At 37.1% G+C, this 25,481-nt stretch overlaps 1 protein-coding gene across 3 annotated transcripts in view; it reads right to left on the bottom strand.

Moving 5' to 3' along the window:
- The window catches only part of LOC122839624 (neuropilin-2-like), a 116,585-nt gene that overhangs the window by 57,103 nt on the left and 34,001 nt on the right, over positions 1-25,481 (bottom strand). For all 3 annotated transcript variants that reach the window (XM_044131400.1, XM_044131401.1, XM_044131402.1), the window contains exons 3-7: positions 23,890-24,071; positions 12,899-13,126; positions 8,143-8,298; positions 7,881-8,050; positions 4,049-4,204 (exon numbers count right to left, since the gene is read on the bottom strand). In XM_044131400.1, the coding sequence (XP_043987335.1) occupies positions 4,049-4,204; positions 7,881-8,050; positions 8,143-8,298; positions 12,899-13,126; positions 23,890-24,071 (892 nt within the window). The remainder of the gene's footprint in view (positions 1-4,048; positions 4,205-7,880; positions 8,051-8,142; positions 8,299-12,898; positions 13,127-23,889; positions 24,072-25,481) is intronic.

Below are 25,481 nucleotides of genomic sequence, written 5' to 3'. Positions count from 1 at the left end.
AGAGAAGTCTGCCAGCATTTCTGAGGACTACATGATTACAACTGGATTGCTTTTACATTTATTAAAAAGAAAGTCAGCAGAATGTCTCAATGTATTTAAGATGCAAGCTGTATGTTTCAGAGTAAGACCTTATCATGTTTTCTAACTTTGTGAACAAAATGCAATAGCCAAATCTGACTGCTTTTCTGTTTCATGATATTGAGGATTTCTGATGATTCTTAAAACAATGAATATTACTCTCTCCACACTCACATCTGAGAATAATTTAGAGAAACCAATTTACCAAAAAGTTATATGTGTGGACTATGGGAGGAAGCCAGATGGAGGGAGTCTGCACATGGAGAGCATGAAGACATCTTGCAGAAAGTCAGGATTCAAACCCAAGACTGTCTTGCCGCAAGGCAACAGTGCTACCAATTGCACCAATCATAAATAAATAATGTAAATACATAAAAAGTTTTAAAAAATGTTTTTGTATCATTGCTTCTTGTAAAAGCAACTAAGAGCAATACTGCATTCAGAACCGGTTCCTGCTTAAAAAATGTTTTCAAGACTTTGTGTTCAGTATTATCCAGCTCAGGTTGGACCAGTATGAGTTTTTTTGGGTTTTTTTTGGTGCATATCAAACACCAAACCTCAAATTTACCACTTTAGTTGTACAGCAAGCATTTTTTTTTTTTACTGTGCTTGCACTGTACATTGCACACGAGAGATGTGCAAAAAAAGACAGGAAAAAATTATATTTTCCTTTTTAGTCTTTTGGAAATTTGCTCTAACCCCAGGATCATGCTGTCCTGGACAGTCTAACATGTTTTCCATATTAAAAACTGCCTTTATTTTATCCACTAGTACTGCCATAATGGTGTAAGAATTATGTAGTAGCCTTGAAATGTTGATAATGTTTCTCAACATTTTTGGTCCTGCTGCTTTGTTTTTCTATGTTGTCTTAGGTCTTTGGTGCAACTATAATTTTTTTTAATTATTTTTAATAAATGTTGTGCATTTTAGCCAACATTTTTAATTTAATTTTCAATGCTTCGTTCTCTGAAGATCTGTGCTTTTCCTCACAGTACAGCATTTCCAAATAGGGGCAAAATATATCTGAACATTATCCTTTGTGTTAAAGTCACTTTGAGTCCCTTTTGGTTCAAAACAGGCATTAAATGACATTATCAAAACCATTAAAGATCACACAAATCATCAGGATGTTGTGTGACAGCAGCACCACCCCTATGGGCTGCCTCCCAGATGTTTTAGTGACTGACTGGAGTGAACTGGATGGTTTATTAAGAGCCACTCATCTGAGACAAATGTTAAACATGCAAGAAAAATGAGGTTGGAAAAAAAACCCATCTATGAGTATGCATGTCTAATTTCTGTAAGAATTGCATTTACAAGAAAATTGCACACTTGATGCACACTTAATAGCTTTATTTAGAAACTTTTAATCATTGTGTCTCCCATTTATTGAATAATTTTACTTTTACTAGTTATTTCGGAACACCTCTAAGAATCATTGTATCATAGTTGAACAGTAAATGCTGATGATTTTCTCAGACACAAAGCAGCGAAAGAAAGCATAAAATATGGCGTGCTGAGGGACGGAAGGAAAGAGGGATGGAGAAGGTGCAACAAGAAGGGGAAGACGAATATTAAATAAATGTAAAGTTAGATAGAGAAACAGATAAGGAGAGTAGAAGATAAAAAGTTTAACAAAAACACTGATGGATAAATACATCATTAAAAACACAGTCTGAACATTTGTAAACAAAATTACTGAAAACCAAGGATGCAGAACAATTGCAAAGGCTCGTTAAGCCATTTTCACAGAGGAAAAGGGTAATTTAGGTGGATTAGTTGACATTCACTCAATTTATCAATGTAGCATAGCTTACAGTAAATATCTCAACGCACATTAACTCGTACAAATATCAAGTCAGTTCAGTCCCATAATTTAGAGAAATTCAAACTCTTTTGACATACATCTTAATTTGTTTTTAGTCACAAAAGGCCAACTTGTTACACAAACTGGTAATTAAGTTTAAATCAAACCTGCAAACAGTTCTGTAATTCTAAATATTTGGTTTGCATCCATTCTTTCACAATGAGATAATGATTTTCAGACCTAGATTTAATGAAGTGACTGAAAATCCTCACCATCTTAACGGCAGTATGCACCAGGGAGCAAAAAGAGTTAAAACATCCTTACCAACACCAAATGTTTTCTACCACAAGCTGGTGTTGATTTATTTTAGACACATTCTCACTACACACACACACCCATTCTGTGTATCTGTTGGTATTCAGCTTGTGCGTATTTCTAGTGTTATTGGGGAATCAAAGAGGATTATGGGTGGTAACACCAGCAACTAATCTGGAAGCACTGGTCATTAATCTGTTTTCCGTGTTGGATTTTTAAAATTATTACTATTGTTTCAAATCTGGTGTCAGCATGCCATTAAACTGCAGTTGCTGAATAAAATACATTAAAACTGCATAACAGTTTATGAAAATCCTAATTGCAATACAAATCTTGCAAGTTTTGCTAATTTTCATGTTAATTGAGACGATAAAAGGTGGAATCTTCTGTTCCTCTTTAAAGCTGCTGAACACATTAACAGGAGACTGAATTTCCTTAGGTTCTTTTCACTTAGTCATTCCCATATGTTTCATTTCCTTCACTGTTTTATCCATTTATCATTTCTCTGGGAGTCTTATGGGATCTTTAGTCCACAAAGAGACCCCAGATGGTCACACTAAGCAAAACACATGCATCTGCTAGCATGTGCCTTCATTAGCGTTCGTTAAGGAATAAGCGTTTACAGCACAAGGCTAGACGTGGCGATAGACCACAGTGTGACCACAGACATGGGAAGAATGGGTGCAATGGAAAAAAAACACCCACAGCCACTGAACTACTCTTCTAATTGGATTACGTTTTTACCCATTAAGACCCAAAAAGCTGCCTGGTTTGTTTCTACCTTGAAACCACAAAACTGCAGCATGCTCACTGAAGATATATCATGATTTTACACCTCTGGCAGAAACAACTCAGGGACTTGCTCAGCCATGTTTCCATTCAGCAGAGCTCTGACCAGAAAGTAACACAAAACAGATGTGATGTGAAAAACAGAATTGAAGAAAGTACAAATGTATTTACAGTCGAGTCAGCTTCAGGCTTGGAGATACCAGTTCTCTCTTTTATACTTGGTTGTAAACCTTTAAAGGGCTCCAGCTGAATGCCAGTTGAACAGTTTAATTAGAGACACTGGTTAAAATTTTGGTTTGTGGTCAGTTACAGCTGCGTACGGTGCCTTGCAAGTGATGCAAGACGTCCGCATTCCACTGTAAAGTGGAAGGAAAAGGACAAATGATGCAAAATATTTCAAAAATAAAATTTCAAACAGTGTGAAGTAGTTTTTCTATTCCTGATTCAATACTTTTTAGGACAACCTTTTGTAGTTAAAACTGCAGGACATTTGAGGTAATGTGTTTACCAGCTGTTCACATCTGTAGACAGAATTCTTTTTTTTTTTTTTTTGCCAATGCAAGCTCAGTACTATAAGGAAGTGCATCAGTTGTCAGGTCTTGCCACAGATTCAAAGTTGGATGACTACTCCATGATTTAATTTTCTTCTCTCCATTCTTTCAAAAAATATTTTGGTATTTTCACTATTATATTCAATATTTCAATATTTTCACTCTAAGCCCTGTTTTCAACTTCTGCACAACATCGTCCATGGCCTGTTTGCTGTGTTCATTACTCCAGCTTTTTGCAAACTGATATTCTCAAACAAGACACTGATACCTTCACAGAACAGCTGTGTTTCCAGTAGAAATAAACTGCACCATGGACACACTTTGAATTTAGCAATTAGGTGATTTCTTAATGTGATTGGATGAACTAGATTTCACTTAGTGGGTGCCTATCATTTAAAATCTATGCAAAATACATAATTTGTGTTTGTAATGTTGCAATATGTGAAAAAGAGTAGATGAAGTACACAATCACAAATGTTTTCCAGTTGTAACCAGATGTTCTGCTCACCTTGTGATTCTTCCCATGCCTGTAGATCATCCAGTCTTCTCCATTAGTACTCACTTCCAGCTTGAAGGAGGAAACGTAATAAATATTCTTAGTTTCCTTTGAGATGGCGCCCTGAGTGGCGATCCCTGTGAGGACCTTTAGAGTATGGAGGTCCACCTGTTGGTAAAAGAAGATGGATTTAGCCTTAGGAAGTTGACTTGTTCTCCAGCATTTTGCATCTTTCTGCTTTTTTCTTCCTCCTCCTTCTCTGCTTCTTTGTGCTTCTTGCACTCCTGAGACTTTCTCTCAGCAAATCAATGGTTATGACCCGCAGCTCTTTTTAATTTCCTCACATACAATAAGAATAATCACCTCCCGTGATAATCGTAGATGTTAAGTTGTGTGTCTGCTTTTCTACTGGCTGTGTTGTATTAAATATACAGTGGTGCAACAGATTTTTTTGTCGCTAAAGCAGTGATGTGAGCAATGCTGCAACAATGTTTGAAAGTAGCTGAACATTTCATAAAATCTATTCATAAATTCAACATAAAGATAACATTTTCACAAATTTTCTTGGAGATCATAAATATAGAAAACAACTGCTTATTTATTAACAGAAAAACTATATCCAGATGAATGGCATGGGTATGTAAATAAGCCTATTTTATGCCATTCTGCAATAATACTCAATGTTTTTAGAGTTTTAGAAAGAATTATTCCCTTTGTGTCGAATTCATTGTTTGATCAAAAAATCAAACTTGTCTAGTTACATATGTAGCACACTGGATATAAACCATAATACCACTCTAAAAACAAGGCTTTTATAATGGAGCAGCATTTCCATCATCATGTGTAAGGATTCACAATTTTTTTATATTAAAATTAGATTTTGGGAAATAATTACTCTTGTCTTGATTCTTTGCGACTTCACAAGTTATTTATGGTCTTGCTTTTAAAAGCTAATTCTCAAATTTGAACAGTGCTCTAATTGTTTTCTCTGACACTATGGAAGGTCACAAAAACTTGGTAAACATGATCTAAAAACGTATATCAGATATTATTTAAATCATAAGAAACTGTACATTGTTACACATTTTCATGTTAGAATTTTCCATTTTTCTAAATTTGAGTGGATTTCAATCGATAAAGCAGACTATAAAGGTCATTAGCTTAAAAAAATCTAGATGTTTTGTTCATTAAAGATAAAAAAAATATATGGTTTGCTTCTTTTTAAGAAATAAATTCTACTGCTACTGATAATTAGGTGTACTGCGAGTGCATCTGATTACAGTTAAAACTTGAAGTTACATTTACAAAACTCATATCCCAATTTAAAAATTCAGTACAAATGAATCACAACGGATACTAAAACGTTAGAGCTGCTGCACTTGAAGATTTCTTACGAAAACACATCAGCTTCAGGCTTTAGCTATCTCAATTTAAGACAGACAAATAGAGAGGAAAAGATGAGAAAGGTCCTACTGTTGGTCAAAACATTTATTCTCCTCCAAAGGAGCTGTTGAAACCTGCTGATTAATCTGAGGCTGCTGTGTGAATGTGCACTGTTATGTCCCACATGGGTAAAGTACAAAACACCGGGGGAGGGAAAATGCTGCGTTTGTTATCTGTCAAGAAGACAGGTGTTTTAGATTACTTCCAACACACACACATGCATTTCTGCACTGGTAGGGCAAGAACAAGATACAGCAAGACAACTAATCAATAGTTCAGGGCAGAGGATGAGGGGAGAGGAGATGGAGAAGTAAGGAGAAAGGTAGAAAGAGAGGGAGAATAAGAAAGGAAAGAACAGAGGTGAAGAACAAATGAAAGAGGGAGAAATGCTAAGTGAGCTTTCCCAGGGAGGGTTCCTCATCAATCACAGAGCTGTTAGAATAACGGAGCCACAAGAACTCCGCCATCAATCTGTACTGCACCTCAGTGAGCGTACAAAGCAATAGAAAAGAATGGAATAGAAATTTCTCGCAGCAAAATAACACATACACTCTGAGGTCTCAGACACCATAAGTGGTGCGATATAATTAGAAGAAACCTGCTGAATGTGAAGAATATGCACTCATCAAGGTTCTGTCACTGTTTGTTCAGTGGCAAAATAAAATAGCTAAAAGTGGTAAAGTAGCTAAAAGTCTCTGGCCCTGTTGATGCCAGGTCTGGCATCAACATACATTCTGGCAGGTGACCTATTATGTTTCCTTGAAAAGGTTAGGGTAGGTCTTTAAGGGCAATACAAAACATCTCCATTACATTTATCGCTCAAAATGTTCAATTATTTTTAGTCTGCTCAGTTCTGAGCTGTTTTGGGCACTTTTGACACTTTAAATCCAAATAAGAGTTTATAATCACAAATGAAAATGACGAGAAAAAATACGCAATCATACAACTGGGTTTTTGAAAGCATTAGTAAAGCCTCCTGCATCATGATTACAGGTGTGCTTGTAAAGATCATAAACCACAAAAGATAACCCATGTGAAACTAAACCAACCTGTCTTTTGGTGTGCTGGCCTCTGACAAACCTGAAGCTTTAGGCAGGCTTTGGAAGACTATCCAAAGGTGCCAACCAGCAGCATAATCTGTTGTTTACAGTGTGCGCCTATTCAAAAAGTCCCCTCTCTGGCTGCCCGGACTAAACCTCACCTTCACTTTCTCTCTCTGAGCCAGACAGCCTCATAACTCAAGCTTAGCTCAGGGACAGAACAAAGCTGGCACTGTGACAGAACGCCGGAAACAATGCCTCACACACCCGTGCAGCTAAACCCAAACACCACTATGCCTCCCTCCCACTCACAGCTATCTCTCCCTCAAACCTTGACACAAATATATCAGTGATAGAGTTATTATGTCAACTGTGGATGAAAGATGATGTAAAAGTTGGCGCACCATCTGTTTTTAGGTTAGGTACTGGAAGGTTTTTAGACATGTTATGAGTTTGAGGCATAACGTTTCAAATTAGTGCCACAATCTAATCCAAGAAGCTAAAGTTCTGACGTGATGACTTAAAAGAAAACCCTTGTGATATATTTTACTGAATTACTCTTCCTTCCAACATGAAGGAAAGACTACGTACAGCTGTCCTGATCAACTTTACTTGATTATTTGAACATACGCAAACCTGACCAGCTCTAAGTTCAGGAGGTTTTGCAGTTGTTACACAATGGCACAGATAAAATATATCACCAACGAACAAAGAGAAAAGAAAATTATCTGGTGCCCATCAATCAGGGGAGGATTATAAGGCCATTTAAAAACAATTTAAGTGTAGAAAGACGCCAATCTTCCCAGGAGTTAATGTCCCAGAAAAATCACCCCAAGGGCAGACAGCACAACGTTCAGGGAAATTATGAAAAACACAAGAGCTGTACGACAGACTCTACAAACCTCATTTAGATTTGACAACAATAAGAGCAAGATCAGAAAAGCCTTGCTTTTATTGTCAGGGTTGCTAGGAAAAAGCCTCTTCTGTTAATCATTTGGTTTAAAAATTAAAATATTTTTGGCATCTAGAATTGGTTTTACATGTTTTTCAGATGTCTAAGTGTATGTCTGTTTTACCCAAAAGTGCCCAGTGCAAAAAAGGTGGCCAGTTAACTGAGAAAAGAATGAAACTGTCCATAAATACAAAATTATTCAGTTTAGGCTTATGTTATTTGGAATTTGTGCATTAATTTCATCAGACTTGTGAATTTTTAACTACATCTAAGCTTACAACACTTTTAGACCAGGCAAATTTGCAAAATGTATAGTTTTTTTTTTTATGTTAAAAGAATTTCAAGATATTGGCCTTAAAAGAGGTACTACTTAATTTTTTCATGACCAGAGTTAACAGCAAACTCATACCTGTATGTACTCCCTGTTGTTGTCTTCAGCAGGCGTCCACCCATTTTCTTTATAATTGAGTCGGGCTTGACGTGGCAGCCAATTTCCATCATGGAAACTTGAAGAAGCCATGATCTGCTCGTCTGTGATCTTTCCTGACTCCATTCCTAAGGCGTTACTGCAGTGGAAAACTAAAGATGGGTGGGAGAGATGATGGGAGGAAATGATTAAGACCAAAACTCATGGTTTACTTCGGAAGCACAACTGAAGACTTCAAACTTACTCTCGCTGACTTCCTTGTGCGTCATGTTGTATCGAGCAGAGAAGCCATCTTTAGCCACAGCCATGTCAGTGTGGAAAACCAGTGAGAGGATCCCAGTGGATGATTGGATTTCAGGAGGCACTCTGGTCCCACAGTATCGACCAATCAGAGGGCCCACTGTTAATCCAATAAGAATCCGTAGATTAACCAATTTTGCCATTAAAAATGTAATTTGCCAGAAAATTGGTCACTGTTTGCCAATTTTCCTTTAAATATTAGACAGACACTTAACCAAATCCTCTGACTGAGTTAGTCACACTAGATATCACTCCTCCTCAGAAACATTTTCAAATCCTTTCATCCTTTAACCCACACATTTTTCTCTATCTGTTGTTACTTCCACTGTTTTATCACTCATCTCCATCACGCCCTCCAGCAGGGAAGTCTGCTTATCCTCCTCCTGTCCTTATATCTGTCTTCTATCTATCATCTTCACTTCTAGACTAAAATATTTTTTACAACATGCACCATAAATGTAAGTATTTGGTATTAATTCACATATCTATGTGATTCCCCCTGCTATCTTATTTTGGATCGTGCAATGCCAAAATATTAACATAGACAGATTAATTACAGTGTTTACAGTGTTCCTTGATTATTTTACATTTTATATTGCAAACACAAACATCTGGATTTAGTCCTGATTTTAAGTGGAGCAAGATTCTGAAGTGGCAGGAAAAGAACATAAAATTTTCAAAGAATTTTGGATGTAAAATCTGAAACTGAGGCATGCATTTGATCAACCTCTCTGGATTCACTTTAGTTGCAGCTGGAACTCTTTTTAGGCTTTGTCTCTGTGAGCTTGGTACATCTAGCAACTACTATTCACCAATTAAGTTTTGCAAAAAAGCTCAAGTTAAGTCACATAGGATGGAGAGCATCAGTGAATATAAATTTTCAAGTCTGGGCCAACATGTGAATATAATTTTGTGTTCAACCACTTCATTGTTACTTTGGCTGTATGTTGAGACCGATTTTCTGGCTGGAGCTAAGCATTCAACCCAGTCTCAAATTACCTGCAGATTCTACATTGTTCCAGTTCCTCCTTAAAGACAGCATATCCAGAGCTGTCCTTAAGGAGGAATACGTCCTGGCCACCACCAGGATGTACTCCTGGTGATTCGCAGTATTGGTTTTAAACCACAAAGAGCTCTATGCCAAAATGTTTAATATATTTGAAGCTAAGCATGCCACACCCTTTCATGTTTGCTACTCTTTTCTTTAAAACCAGATTTGTGTGGTGCACGACTAACAAAATGTTCTCTAACAAAATACTGAAGTCTTCACAGAACAACTGAATTCATGCTGAGGGTAAATTTCACACACGGGGTCCTTTTCAATGATTTTGTATCTTCTATTTAGCTTTATTGAACAATGTTGAGAGCTACCAGCTTTAATGGGGTAATTGCAAATTTTTTTATTCACAATTATGCACCACATTGTTGTGTATATAACATCATTTTGTAAAAATAAGGTAGACTGAAGTTTGTGGCTGTAAATACTTCTGAAAAACATTGTAGACCTCAGACTTTTGACAGAAACTTTTAACCATGTCAGTCACACAAGATCCCTCTCGTGTTGAGATAGAGATCTATCTTCAAATCCCTTCATCCCTTAACCCTCAAATTTGTCTCTATCCGCTGTTACTTCCACTGTTTTATCACTCATCTCTATCACTCCCTCCAGCAGCGACGTCTGCTCATCCTCCTGGTGTCATCACCCCTCTTCCCTTCATCTATCATCTCCATCTCTGGACTAAACACGGTTTTACAACATGCACTGAAAATGTACACAGAATTTACGTGTTAATCCAAAGATCTAAGTGATTCCCTGTGCTGTTTTTTTCCTCTCTAGCAGACTACCGTACCACAAAATGTCAATGCCTCAACGTAAACAGATGATTGTGATTCAAAGGCCAGAGGTGTGTGTGTGTGTGTGAAAAGGGGAGGGTGTGTGATGAGATAGTACAACATTCATCCTGCAAACTCCCGGCTCCAGAGATATACACATGAAGAGCAGGAGGAGGAGAAAAAATAGCTGGCGATCGAACAGCACTATTGATTTTTTTCCCTTCCCTTTTGGAATTGTTGGATATTTGAAATACGTCTCCTGACAACGGGAATAACTCTTTTCTTGTTGGTGGCGAGGAGCGGGGAAAACAAGGAAAAAAAGACAAGCAAAACAAAGCGAAAGTAAAATACAGCGCAATTACATTTCTCTAACAAGATTTTGTGTATTTACAGCTTGCTTTACAGACAGGGCTCATCTCATTTCCATTCCATCCCCAAGGTTGATAGATGAGCCTGAAAGCAAACAGTTGACTAGTCAGTTCATCTGAGGAGATAAAATCTAAGCATATCCATGCTTGTGTGTACACTGAAGTAAATATAGGAACAGTTTAAGCTTATCTTTCAGTTTTCTCCCTCTTCCCTTATTTGATTTGTTGTTTAATCGAGTGAAAACTGACTTCTGAGGCTGTTTATCTCTGCTCCTATTAACTGAATAAACTGATTTTTCCCACTCACTCTTCCTCCTAAGAGCCAAAATGAGTTTCACCATTTTCTAACTTTGAATGCAGTTAGACATTAATCAGAGAAAAAGACTAGAAAACATTACAAAATCTTCAAATAGATTTCAGATGCATATTTTGCAGAATATTATTGCTGTGCAAAAGTATTTGTCCCCTTATAGATTTTGTAACATTTAGTTGTTTCAAATCAACCAAATTTAAACATCAAAACAAGAATAACTTGAGTAAGTACAAAATAAATGTTTCCAGGCAGATGATTTTCTCTTTTTGGAAAATCTGGCTTTCATTAGCCAGCTAACCACCAGTTCACAGCAAGAAGTGATGTAGGGCAGCTCTAAAATTCTGGTCACTGCCCAGAATTTAACTAAAAACATTTTAAATCGTAGAAAGAGTGTTGCATAAAATATTTGTGGTTTTGAAACCAAATGTCACTTGATACGCAGCATTTACTTTCTATGAACGAACCAAAAGTCCTTCATTTTTTTCTCTTACCATTAAATTTCCTCCCCTTTCATCTTGTTTTGGAGTCTTTTTCCATTACTGTTTGCCACAGCATTTATTTCTCCTTCTATTCTTCTATTCCTTTTTCTTAAAACGTTGGAAAGAAGCAGCTTCTTTTTATTCCTTCATCCTTGTAAGCAGCATTTCTTCTCTGCCCTGCCTTGCCAGTGCCCTGCAGGCTGAATTCATCGCTACACTAAGGCTCATTGCAGGCAGCCGTAGGTTCTCCTTTCCGAGATGTTCGATTCCTTTTTGGCGATCAATTGTTTAACCTCTCCTGACTTGGCAGCTGTTAATCTTTTTGATCAGAACTGTACATTTTTAGAATAGAGGAAATTAGAAGTTATTCATGAGGACAGAAGTAGCTTGAATAAAAAAGATCTTGGGGTAAATCACCTTTCCCACTCTTCGGTCCCGCTTTCAGAAATCCTGTTTATCCTTTCCTGAAGTCAGGCCACAAATCTTCCGACCTTGATCCTCAGTCCAACATCTCTTGCTTTGTTCCTGTATTTCCAGCTGCAGAGGATTTTTTTCGCTGCCTTTCCACAAACGCTTCCAGCTCGTTCTTTTCATTCCATTGCTTGAAAGAAGACACAAGGTCTTTGCACCTTATGGATTACTCCCTGTGAAATCTCCCAATTTTTCAAGCAGCTACACCAGAAATATCTTCACCATCTCCCATTCTCCTTCTCACCTCCAATCCCTTTTGTCCCTCTGCTTAACATCTTCTATTTTATTTTCCCCTTTAAATTTTTTTTCCACAACAGGTGCCAGCATCCTGCCTGTAAGCTTAGCTTTTATCTACCAACACATAGCTGCTAAAATAGTCTCGGCTCTACTGCAGTCAATAAGGATGTAGGCAGGGCGCTTTTTCACTGTACTGACTCAGAAGGCAGGTGAGGTAGTGCTGAACATCTCCATGAACAATATTCAATGGATTTACCAAAAATAGTACAAATATACAGTATCTCACAAAAGTATCCACTGTCCTTTAACTTTTGCAGTCTTTTTACCATCCAGCAACCATAAACTTTGATATATTTTAATGTGATTTTGTGTAATAAACAAAAAATAGCAAATTTCACTACTGTGAAGTGAAAACAGAAGGATACATGTGTCCTAAAAATGTGACCTGCATTGACACTGATCTACCTAGATAAAGTCAACAAAGAGCCTTTAGAATTTAATTACTTGAGTGTAATTTAATCTGAGTACAAAAAAGATAGTTCTTTGAACACTTCTGAAGTTTGTTTGTTGCTTACATCAAGCATGGTGGTGGCAGCATGATTAAGTTATACACTTCATAAACACAATCTTACAAACTATTTTTGGTTTAGTGTCTAATGCAAATGGCTTAGTGCACTTGAACGACAAAACTAACTTACAAGTAACTTTTCAGCATGAAATAAGAGCTTGTTTGAGTAATTATTGAATATTGATGAAAGTACAAATTCTACTTGCAGATTTAGATTTTCTTTTTTTACTTAAGCGGATGAAGCTAGTGTCTGACTTTTTGCTACAAGAGCAGTAAAAAGTTACTTAATAGAAGTCAAACTTCAGGACAGGGATAGAGATGCTTTTTTTTTCTATTTATTTAACAAAATAGAATAAAACCATGAATCATTTTCCTGCCACTACAAAACAACTTGATAATTTGTTGGTTTATCAGTTAAAGTCATGCTGTACCTGCTGGGAGTCCATCCCAGACTTCCAGCCAGTCGTATTTGCAGTCTCCGTCGCTCCCTGGCAGGGGATCATTCTCCAGGTCAAAGGTGAGGAAGGTGAGGGTGACATCCATGCTGGGTGGCACAATGATAATGAAAGAGCACTCCAGGTTATGGGGGTACTTGTCGGGGAAGCCTGGGGACTCAATGAGGCCTGAGGGACTTGTGAAATTACGAGAACAGTCTGAGCCTAGAAAAATGAGACAAAGCAGAAAGGGAGATGTATCTTAGTGGCAAAGAAACATCAGATTAAATTATAAAATATGTGAAATAATGTCACTTTTTTCAAGAAATTGAATACTGTGAATTTCTCATGTGTGAAGTGTCTTTCTTTATTTGCAAGCTTGTGGGTAAATATTGAGTGATGTCATTTGAAATAAAAGAGAAGATTTGACATGAACATGATTCTGGTGTTTTAGTGTGATGTTATAAAAGATTTTTTTTTTTTTTACTTGGGGAATACTCTTATTAGGCACTATACAGAACTTACTTTTTGTACACAGTTTGACCAGTTTCAGAACCGATTAACTATTCTCCAGAACTCTGGAAGTAACAAGGTATTATTCAAGACTTGCATATTACTATCAAGAAATTATTAATTTTCTTCCTGGATGCAACAGTCGCCATTTGGAACTCACTATTTTTTGAAACATACAAGTACAAAATTCAAAACTTACTGAAACGTAATATTTTTTATTCAAAACCCACAAGTCGCATTCTCGGACATACAGGTCACTTTTTGTATCCAGATTGTGAAAGTAGCAGTTACTTTCCATAAAGCTACAAATAGCTTCTAAAAGAAACTTTTGCTTTGCAGAAAATCACCTAAGGCAATAGGAAAGTACAGTAGTCGGAACACTTTTGCTAATCTGCTAATGTGCTATTAGTGTGCTAATTTTTCCTTAGCACTTTAGCTAAGGTTTGCTAACTTTGAAAAAACTTTGCATGCATAGCTTTGTCTAAATGAATGTGTCAGATAAATTCTGACATGCTAATTTACTTGGCTGTTTTTAAATATTCATTTGAATAAAAGTAAACATCTTTGTTTTGGTTATCAATTGTCACATAGCTAGACATTTATATTAATGCTCTTATTTTGAAGAGGGTAAAAATAGCAGTTTTAGGCAGCAGTTCCATTTCCTCTCCTCAGATACTCTCTTTCTTTCTCCTAAAAAATGTATTTCAAACAAGAAACATACAGAAACAATATAAAACACACACAACAGAAAACAAGATATTTACTGAATTAATGACTATAATTAGTATTTTAGGGTTAGCGCAACTGACATTTTAGTTAACGGTGCCCACCACCAGAAAAGTAGCTTAAGTTCTGAGAGAGTTGGCCTGCAGAAATTGGTGTAGCATGTATGGAATGAATTTTACATCACCCTCTTTTAATATTCAAAAATAATAAATACCAGACAAAGAAATGGATAATCTGCAGACTGTATCATGCATGTGGAGTACAGCAGTTCATGGGACCTTCTAGATGTACCCCCCTTATTAACACTCAGATTCACACACACTATAGACTGAACAGTCGCACCAATTGGACCATTATACCAGCTTAGCCAACCATGTGTGACCAAACCCTTGCTCTCTCACACACGCCCCCACGCACAGACACTGTCTAAGCCTCTTATTGTAACCCATTTCTCCCCAGTCTGTTTGGGTGTCTGCTATTGTACTTACATGCTTCCATAAATGAAGAGAAGCATGAATACATCACAAAATAGTGTTTATCGTAGCAGTGGATGAGGAGGGTTTTTTTTAATTTTATTTTGAGCAACAAAATGTCCACTTGCTGATTAAGGGCTTGAGATTCAAACTCAAAAAGAGCTCAGACTCTCTCTTTCAAATGCAAATGATCACATTGATTTTTCATTGTAAGCGACAAGGCAGTTGGAGTCACAGCATGTCTGTGGAAGTAAAGCTCGAAAGTTAAAGACTTTAATTTGATAAGGTTGCTTGGAGATCTCCATGGAAACTAGATTTTTACACCACAAGTACAGACTGACAGACGCTATAAGCGATAACCATATGTGTCTGATTTACTTAATTTTGAACATCTTGGTAATTCAGTCTTCTGTGGTTGTAACTAAAAATATTGATGTTTTCAGGCTGATATTATCACTTGTCTCATTTGCATCAGTCTTAACTACATATTGACATCTGATAATATCAGAGATGGCTTTTCCACCATTCAAATGAATTAAATAATATTTTGTTGCACTTTCTGGACAGACTTGTAGTTACTATGATCTTCTTGGCAGTGGTGTGACCCCAGTGGCAGACAAACACACGCTCACACATAAACACACTGTTTCTTCTGCGTCTGGCCCCCCTGCAGAGGCAGTCGCTGCATAGCTAGGGGGCTGCGTGACTGTGAGTAGGTGCGTGTGTGTATGTGGAAAGTGCACGCCTGACCAGTTTTGTAGCCGGCAGCAATTTTATTCCCCTCTCATTACTTCATGTTCATAGAGCCTGGAAAAAACACACTTACTTATGCCCTCCTTTCTCCCGTCTTGTTCTGATCCGTCCCTTCTTTGCGTTGAAAGTAACACCTATCACTACCTCATCTTATTTCCTATTGTGCTTTACTTATATTGTATCTGTTTGAACAGGATTACTGTGAAAGGAGCATGCTGACAGCTTGTTGCTGTATGTGTTGCTGGGGAGATCTGATGCTTATGTCTTGTTGATCTCTGGGATTCAGGACGGGGATTGTCAGCATGTCTTTAAATGATGAGTTGGCATGCAACCACTTTTATTTATTAAAGTTCAAAGGATACAATATTGAGACAAAAATAAAGTTATATATATATATATATATATATATATATATATATATATATATATATATATATATATATATATATATATATATATATATATGGCTTTGAATGGCTAGTTTTTGTTATACAACAAAATTAAGATCAATCTGTTCAAAACATTTTCCATATCTAATAAAATATATATCCCCAATAAATCATTTGTGAGTCTGTTTGAAGGAACTATGTAATAAATAAATAAATAAATAAATAAATAAATAAATAAGTTGCAATAATATGTACAAGTATGCACATCCTTAAATTAAAGCTTTGCCTGAGGACCTTTTGGTCCAGTAGCAGCAGTCAGTTTGGCACACAGTTTTAAGGCACATATTATCAAGTCTAGATAATTTTACCAACCTTATATGCACTCTGCTTTTCATAATATTTGGTTATTTACATCGTTTACATCATAGCTTGCAGGAATATTCGGCCCATTCTTACTGGAAGAACAAATGAAACTAACTTAGATTTGCAAGATATGTTGCTTACACTGATCTTTCCAAGTCAAATTTTCAATGACATTGAAATCAGGGCTTTCTGATATCTACTCGAAAATAGAAATTGTGTTCTTCTTAAGCCACTTTGTAACTAGTTTTGTGATGTGGTTGAGGCCAGTTTCTATTTGGAAGTCCTGTTTGTGCCCAAGCTTTATCTTCTTGGCTGATATTTTGAGATGTTGCTTAAGTATTTCCACATATTGTTCATTCGTCATGATATCATCTATATTGTACAGTGTTCATCAATTTCCCATGCAGCAAAACACCCATACAACATGATGCCAACCCTGTACTTCATAGTTTTCTATCCTCACAGTTTCCAGGCTCCCTCTTCTCTCTTCAAATGGGCTTATGTTCATGAAGGTCAGATAACTCAATTCTAGATTAATTGGACCACAGAACATGTCTCCACAAATTAAAATCTTGTTACAAATTATGGACTCATCCTAAAATGCTTTTACTGTTATTCTGGGGTTGATACACACATCTTAAACCAAAATACTTTTACCTTTGGGACACAGAAGAGGTTTTCTTCCTAAAATGGTTTGATTGCTGGATATTGCGAAGTTGTTTCTGCTTGCATATATTTGTTTAATCTGTTCAAGTCACAGAACAGATGAATGAGAAATCTTGAAGCCTCAGCAATGAACCAGATTTGTGAATATCCAGAATTTTCCTCCTGATATTTTCGCTGTTCTCATCATCACATAATACAAGGAAGGGTTGTGTGTATTGTGTTGCCTTAAAATGTTTACCGGTAATGCTATTTTCCTTCAAACAGGTTTGGTTGATTCTATGTTAAACGATGTTTGGAAAAAGTGCAAAAGTTATGTTAAATGTCTAATAAATTTTTAAGTTATTTGTAACAGTCTCATTAATTTTCATCATAAAAATCCTGACATTGAAACTAGAGTTTTTGTTTCTGCGCCATGTGTTAGTTTGCAGGTTTGTGTGTATGCTGTGAGCTGAAATGCACACATCCACTTATAGGTTCTTTGCAAGATAAAATCCAAATTTACAACCCATCTTCACACACACACACACACACGCACGCCCACACAAGAGCACATGCAGAGGTTATTTACTGTAAGACACCCACTGAAAGAAATGCATTACAGGCGACCACACACAGTTCACTGAAACCAGCGTGAAAACCCACAACATTTCAGAGGTTGGGATTCCACCTGGTTGTTATTTAAGTTTGAAGTATAGGCTTTTAAACTTGCCAGAAACTACCTTTCAGCATTTATTATGGCACCACATTTATTTTTTTCTTTTAAAAAACTGCCTTTGCAGCTAAACTCCAACCAAGTTGCCATAAGACAATTAACAGCAAAATAATCTCCCTTCAATTTACCAAAAGTTTAAATCCAGCAATATCTCACTGATGTAATTCATGAAGCTGTTTTGAAATACAAAAATTTAGATAAAATTGAGGATTTCCCTGACTCTTTCCAAAGACTGTGTCTACTTCTATAAACTACCAGACATCTCAGCTTCAGCTAGACAAAAATTCAAGGCGTTAATTTCCTCTAAAAGACTGTGTTCTGAACAGAATAACCAGATAAAAGAAGCTAAGAGGTGTGGATTAAAGAACGACTTGGAAGTAAATTTCATGAATGATTTAATGTTTGTGAATAGCTTGAATCAGCAGCACAAAGCAAAGAGAAAAGACACAGTTCCAGTCAGACGTATACTTACAATTCCTAGGAGAAGGAATCCCATAACAATTTGAAGCTTTGAATGATTTACGTGGATGATTCGTTTTACTTTTTGACCGTACAACAAACTAACGAATTTTTTAGACTATAAAATCCCTATATTTGTAAAAAAAATCAGCAATGTACTCCTTATACTCCGGTGTGCCTTATATGTATGAACAGTGTACTGTATGTTTTATCACGACTTTGGTAAGCGACGAAGCCACTCCCCTTGATTGTCAAAGCATAATCGCTGCTGGTCAGAAACCTGGTGGAGTCAGCTTTCTATGCTGTCTAGATCAGGGGTCTCAAACTCCAATCTTCGAGGGCCACTGTCCTGCAGTTTTTAGATGTGCCACAGGTACAAAACACTGGAATGAAATGGCTTAATTGCCTCCTCCTTGTGTAGATCAGTTCTCTAGATCCTTGCTAATGACTTAATTATTCTATTCAGGTGTGGTGCAACAGAGGGAAATTTAAAAGTTGCAGGACTGTGGCCCTCAAGGACTGGAGTTTGAGACCTCTGGTCTAAACAGACTTGTTTTGGGGTGGCGAACCACTTCTCAACTGTCGTCCGAGCTTTCACGAGGGCCAGAATCATCAATGAACAGCCAAACAACAGCAATGAGACTGAATTGGATGATGACGAGAGGGATCTGGGCTTGATGGATGCCGCTTTCGCCTAAATGTTAAATTCCGAAACCGAAGACAAGGAATTTGATGGATTCGTAGAAGATGAATGGTTGAAAAAGTGAGTGTACCTTTTTGTGTAATATTGACAGTTATTGTTAATGATTTGAATAAAATCTGACCTATCCGACTACCGTATTTTGTTTTGCTTTATGCGCCTTATAATCCTGTACGTCTTATATATGAAAACAGATCTGTTCACTGATACTCTGTCTTATAATCCAGTGCGCTTTATCGTCCGAAAAATACGGTACTTGAATAATACTAAACATAAACATCAGGTGCTCTAATCTAAATTCATTTTGAATTGTATCTAATCTACCCAGCACGTCTACCAAAAAATAATGAAATTTGCGTTTTGTCATGTATTTCCTTCATTTTAGTTATGCTTCTTGGAATTACCGTCTGTTTATTTCCTGTCAAATGGATCTATATTTGACTAAAAATGTTTTCGTGGGTTTTTTGAAAGCCAATCAGTCCTGACATCAGCCTGATTAAATTGTGTGGAAGAAAAAAAGACTTGATGTTTGGAAACCTATAAGCACTACAAAATCTGCCAAGCACGGTGTCTGGTTAATTATGCACAAAGTTTGACTAGTGGAGCTGGTTTTACCCACACAGCAAGTCTTAGCAAGTCTTAGCAAGAAAACTGTGTCTGATGGAACAGAAAACTGCTACATCAGTAGAAAAATACAAATCTTTCTACTGAATCTAACAGTCAGGTTATTGAACAGTGGCACATATTAAACTGATGAAAACGGTTAATTTTTCTAACATGAAAAGATGACATTTTCTCCCACACACCATTGTACAGTAATTTAAATGTCTAAGTTTTAAAAGGCCACAACGCGCTGTGATGCAGAGGAAGTAATTCTGCTATAAATGCTTGTTCTGTTTCGTCAAGCATCTCATCGTTATTTCAACCTTTGGCTGGTTGCTGGGTCAGATCTGGAACCACTTTCCTCAATGGGAGCTGGAGGTGGGAGGAGGCAGCAATATGATTGGTCAGACTTACTAATAAACTGAGCTGATGAGTAGTGGGACAGAAGCGGCTAGGAAGCGCCTAAAGGCACTGGATAGAATGTAAACAAAACCAGTTATTGGAAAGGGTTGTCACGATAACTGCTCCACTACACAGCCCACTGAGTTTCTGTGTGGAGGTGAGATTTGGTGTAGATGGGAAATACAAAATAATAAAAAAATCTCTTCACTCAACTGAACTGATTCATATCTCATTCAGGTCACCCACAGGGTGCAGTATTAATTTTAGTTTAAATATTTGAGTATCCAAGAGTTCTGGGTCACTTTGAGTTCAAGTTTAATTTGCAGGAATAAAAGTAAAATTAGAATATGTCCCTGCAATGTCCCCTTGTGAGTGAAAAAATAAACCTTGCACGTTTGCATGTGTGAACTAACATTTGCGTGCAGACATGCAAGCTGCCCCGCATTTGTCAGTAACCATCCAGCCTGCATCAGTGCATTCAAGTGTGCATGTATGCGTACGTGCGTGCGCGCATGCATGTGTCGAGTTCTGGGTCACAATAACAGCTGGGGGAACCATGCCCATACAGTGAAATTTGATTGGCTATCACGTTCTGATGCCTGCCTTCATATTGGCTGAAAATTTACTACTGTTTCTATAGTAACAGGATTGTAAACATCAACAAGAAAGGCATGTCTATTTGATTTACCATTGTTTATGTGTATGTTTGTGATTTTGTTACACATAATTTTTTATTTGTGTGCGTGTAACTATAAGTCTGCTGCATAACTACTACACTGTATATTTGCAAGCCCTAACCCAAACTGGCAAACCTTCCCAGTCCTCCCAGTAACAGACAGGAGTTGTGACAAAGACAAAGAAGAAAATTCACTGGAGGGGATGAAGGGAACAAAAAAAAACAAAAAAACAACAAAGCCATTAACTGAAATAACAACATCGCAACACATGATGCTGAAACAGAGTGACTTTGTTACAGTAACGACTCATTATTTCCAGCTCAAGTGCAGTGGAAATCGGACAGATCAGTTTAATGGTTTTCACGCTGATTTATGTTTACAAGAGTTCCTGTTTTTGGCTACAGAGACCACTTTTTATCCAGTAAACAGCTTTCTGGGAAAGACACTTCTCACCAGTGTTTCATAAAAGAGAAAATATCCAAAAGAAAAAAAAAAGAATAATAATAAAAGCTTAACAATTAAATCTCCAAGCTGTAGGATATTCATTTGCATTTAGACCCTTTGATTCAATATTTTGCAGAAGCTTTTTTTGTTTCAAACAGTCTGTTTCTACTCTTTGCACAAGACTTGCCCAAGGTGCGGATGTTAGTTTCCCACCACACTATGTCTGGACTTTGAATGGGCCATTCCTAAACATTAATGTGGTATGATCATAATTATATAAATTTAGCTCTGGTTGTATGTTTATAGTTATTGCCCTGCTGGAAGGTGAATCTTCAGAGTTGTGTTAAACTAAATCTGTGCCGTTTCGGTGGGTGTGGTGGGGAACTCAAAGATGATTAATATTCCAGGCTTTCTTGGCAATTCATCCGCTTTTGTTTTTGTTTTAGCCAATAATTTGCAAGACTGGTGTAAACACATGGCTCATTAATATTACCAACACTTTTTGGGTTGTCACTGAACCCCCCCTCCAAAAAAATTGGGGAGTGCTAAAATTGAAAGGGCAGTATTTTCTTCCACGCTTTTGGAATCTGTAAACAACTCAAAACGCCATGGCGAGACTTGTTCATGGTTTTGTCAGGGCCAGTCACATTTTGAATGTAGGCCAGAATTTCAATGTCTGGTCAGATCCAACCAGAGCACCTTCTTTCACGTTTGCTTTGTTCCCGAGATGGCTTGTGGCAAACTGCAAACAGGACTTCTTTTGGATTTCTCTAAACAATTGGTTTCTTGTTTCTATGCTTCCACAAAGACCATGTTTGTTGAGTGTGTGACTAAAAGTTGTCCTATCAAAACATTCTCCCACCTGAACAGTTCTTCCTGAGTTACCAAGTGCCTCTTCACTACTTCTCTGATTAATGCAGTGATCTGCATTAATGCCTGATCTTGCCTGATTTGTCACCTGGATTTTTTTTGGATATCAGAGTATAGGAGGCTGAATTAGGAATTTATTGTATTGTTTCTTGTCAAAATAATTCTGATTTATCTTTGTCACAATAAATTCAAATTAATGATGCTTAAAACCACACAAAGCTGTATTGTCGGGATTGTTACCTTGACTACTTTTTCCACAGTTGTTTTTTCAATGAGAGCATCATTCCTTCTAGTTAAATTTGAAAGTATGATTAAAGAGTTCCATGAATCAGACTCCTCTATGAAACTAATGTAGCAATAAATAGTTTGTATCACTTTTATTGTTACCACAAAATATTGTGCTAAAACTTAAAAGTTCAAAAGTTCACCCCTAGGATGAATAAATAATGCAAGTCAGACTTTGCAGGCTTTCTACTACACAGTTATGCACTGTTAGTGCTGAAATCCCATTGGAAGCCCACCAAAACCTTCTGAAAGACAATAACTATTGACAAATACAGCTTTATTTTAAGAGCTGGCTTCTTGGAAGCAAAATATTAAAATAAATCCACAGTGGACTAAGACACAACAACATATTTTATATTTAAATGGTTCACGGTGAGGCTGGACAATATTTGCGACTGGCATACATTTCCAACAAAATTCACCCACACAACCAGACGTTCGGCTGCACCTTCCAGAAAAACAAGATCCTGTTAGCAGTGCGACAACAGCTTGAATGTTCCAAATGGCTCCATCATCAGTGCCAGTGAGGGTCGGACACCAACACAAAGCTCTACAGTTAGAAACGAATAAACAGTGATCCTGTAAACACCATGTTTCCTCTGCTGATGGCGAGCTAAAAATATGGAATATTATTTAAATGAATGTACTTTCAAGCAAGACACTAGAAAGCGGCAGGCAAACTTGTTCCAAATCTTATTATACCTATTTATGAAAAGAGAATGACAATCTTCTCTGCATATGATTGTAATCTACAGCAATAAAGCTAATGATCTAAATAATAAATAGACAAACTAAATATGCTTAGACAAGCAATCTGAACCAAACATCCTAGAAACAAAGCAGCAAATATTTACAATAAAATTTCTATTTTACTTCAAATTAAATGAGATGATTTACAAGTTGTCCTTTCTTTCTTCTTTCAGTTCTTTTTTTTCTTGGGGTGCTGGCGTGTGAATATTGATACCAGGCTTGTTTTAAAGTCCATCAGGTCTGAATTTACAAATAAACAACAATCACACTTATACAAATGCGCTCAAGAAATCCCAAAAGGTTGGTGCCAGCATGTGAGAAACACCAACAACCACACGTGTTGTGTTAGTAACCTCAGCCCTCTGTGTGTGTGTGTGTGTGTGTGTGTGTGTGTTTGTGTGTGTGGGTGGGTCTCAGGGGAACGGGAGCTCAGGACTCAATTAGGCCGGTATGTGAGGAATGCTTTCAGAAGGAACGGGACAAGATGGCTGTGAGGCCGCCACTGCTCGCCTCTGTGTCTCACTTGCCCTTGATCTCAATTGGTCTCGCTTCAGCTGACCCATGGCGGCGTGAAGGGGAGCCATGTCAGACACATACACTTATATACACACACTAAGTGTCATGATGTGAAGAAATGACCTGCCTGGACATGCTGGAGGGCCCTCAGGGGTCCTCCGCTGTGTCTCCTGATGCCTTCCCTCTGACTCCATTTACACCAGGGAGATAAACAAGGCCTGATCACCTAATGAAGCATGTTTAGTCCTCTTGTAGTTTTTTATGATAACCTCTTGTAAGTTGCATTATATTCATTAATTTACTGTAAAAATTCTTCATTTCTTCTGACTGAAAAATTGAAATGTAAAAAAAAATCTAATATTTTGTCACAATTTATGACACATTTCCTTGTTTATTTTCCACAAAAATAAAATTTCTGTGTCTAATCACTTTAAGGTCAAATAAATGTGTTATAATACCATTCTTATGATTAATGCCTAACATGTTTTGGGAGAGGTGGGCAGAGCCGGATTTACAAGGATATAGGGCCCTGGGCTGAAGCCAGTTTTGGTGCCTTATCCACTAAGAAAAAAATATCTTTACTAATGCAGATTACAGTACATTTGTAAAAGTTTGCTGTAAAAAAATTAAAAATTGGGGCCCTGGACTACTGCTTCAAAAAAAAAACCTTAGGTAGCTTTGACTTACCTGTTTTGTGTATTTCATAGCGAAGTGAGAAACCTGCCCCCTGCTGGGCGTAGTCCGACACAAACTTGATGTGAAGAGATGGGCCAGACGATATGATTGGTGCAGGGGCGATGTTGCTGCAGTGCTTTCCCAGAAGGTCTGCTGACTCCGAGTTCCCATCATGGATCTCTACATAGTCATACCTGCCAAAGACAAATGTGTCCTGATAAATCAGATCTATTAAGATGGAATAACTGGGCTGTTACCATGAAGAGGACTCTCTACTAAAAGTAGGAGATGGATGGATCAAGTTTCAGATTTAACTCCAAAATATCATTGCTCATGCCTAAAACATTAGGTGCTCTTTTGTTGGGGAAAAAATGCTTATCATTTAAAAGTACATTCTAAAAAACCATGAAAGATGAACTCTCAATAAATGCTAGCAGACAGGATGCTGGGAATTGTTTTCTACTATAAAAGGACTTTACTGACAAGAAATCTATTTCTATTCTTGTTTCTTTCATGTTTTTTGACAACAAATGTTAAGGTCTATCTGTGGACTCACAGCAGGAGTGCTGCCTCTGTGTCTGGATACCAAAGGCACACCTGCCTGCCTCTAAAATAGCTTCATGGGAATAAAATCCTGGAGGGAGTTATAAAGGAAGGCTTTAACATTTGATTTTAACTGAAACACGTTCCTCCACAATTAATGGTTTTTCTTAAACTAAAGCAAAAAGTTTCGGGTGAACTTTACCTGCATGCTTGTTTACAGCATACCGATCACTCCTGACCATATCAGTGCTGAATAATTTTTCCCACTCTGATCTTCATGCATTTTACTGACGCTTGTGCACCCTTGAATTCCTGTGCAGTTAAAGAGCTACTTATGACTTTATTGCTGTTAAAAATATCATCCACCAGCAACTCTGGTCATTAAAGTGACTCACCATATGAAGGTATCGTGTGCCTCTGCATAATAAAATTTAAGCTCATGGTAAGCTGCTGCCACATTGCACACATATTAAAAATACACAAATATGAAAAGGGTGTTAATCTTTTCACTATTTGTTAACGGGCGTTTGTTACACCTCCCCTTTTTTAGAAGCAAACATGTTTTAGCTGGAGTTATAATGCGAGTACAAAGTTAAACCTATGTAAACCTCTGTACTTTGGTCTAATAGAGCCAAAAAAGTTGAGTAGTTTTTTCAAATACAACATTGTATGCTGAAGTCTTGTTGCCATGCTTCCAAGAGAGAAGAGTTTTTCACCTGACAGAACTTCTTAAAAACAACTTGTTCTGTTTTGACAAGTGGAGAAGTGAATATTAGGACAAGAATCTGATTGAATTCAACCTGGGTGCGTAGGTTGACTTGATACCGAAGGCTAGATGTGGAACTGCAGAAAGAGAACAGCAATCTGAAGCACTGAGCAAAAATACTGACTGAATACAAAAACTGGGTAAACTAAACATACACAGTGTTTAATATCATTCAACTGTACTTTTAAAATGTATATATTGAGCAAATTTTTGTTGCAAGAACACAGAAACTAGGCAAATGGAAAAAATAACAAATTATCTGCAGAAAAAATAAGAAACCAACATGTAAGAATGC

The sequence above is a fragment of the Gambusia affinis genome, linkage group LG11, assembly GCF_019740435.1.
Source record: "Gambusia affinis linkage group LG11, SWU_Gaff_1.0, whole genome shotgun sequence".
NCBI lineage: Eukaryota > Metazoa > Chordata > Actinopteri > Cyprinodontiformes > Poeciliidae > Gambusia > Gambusia affinis.
This window is presented reverse-complemented; position numbering and strand designations above follow the sequence as displayed.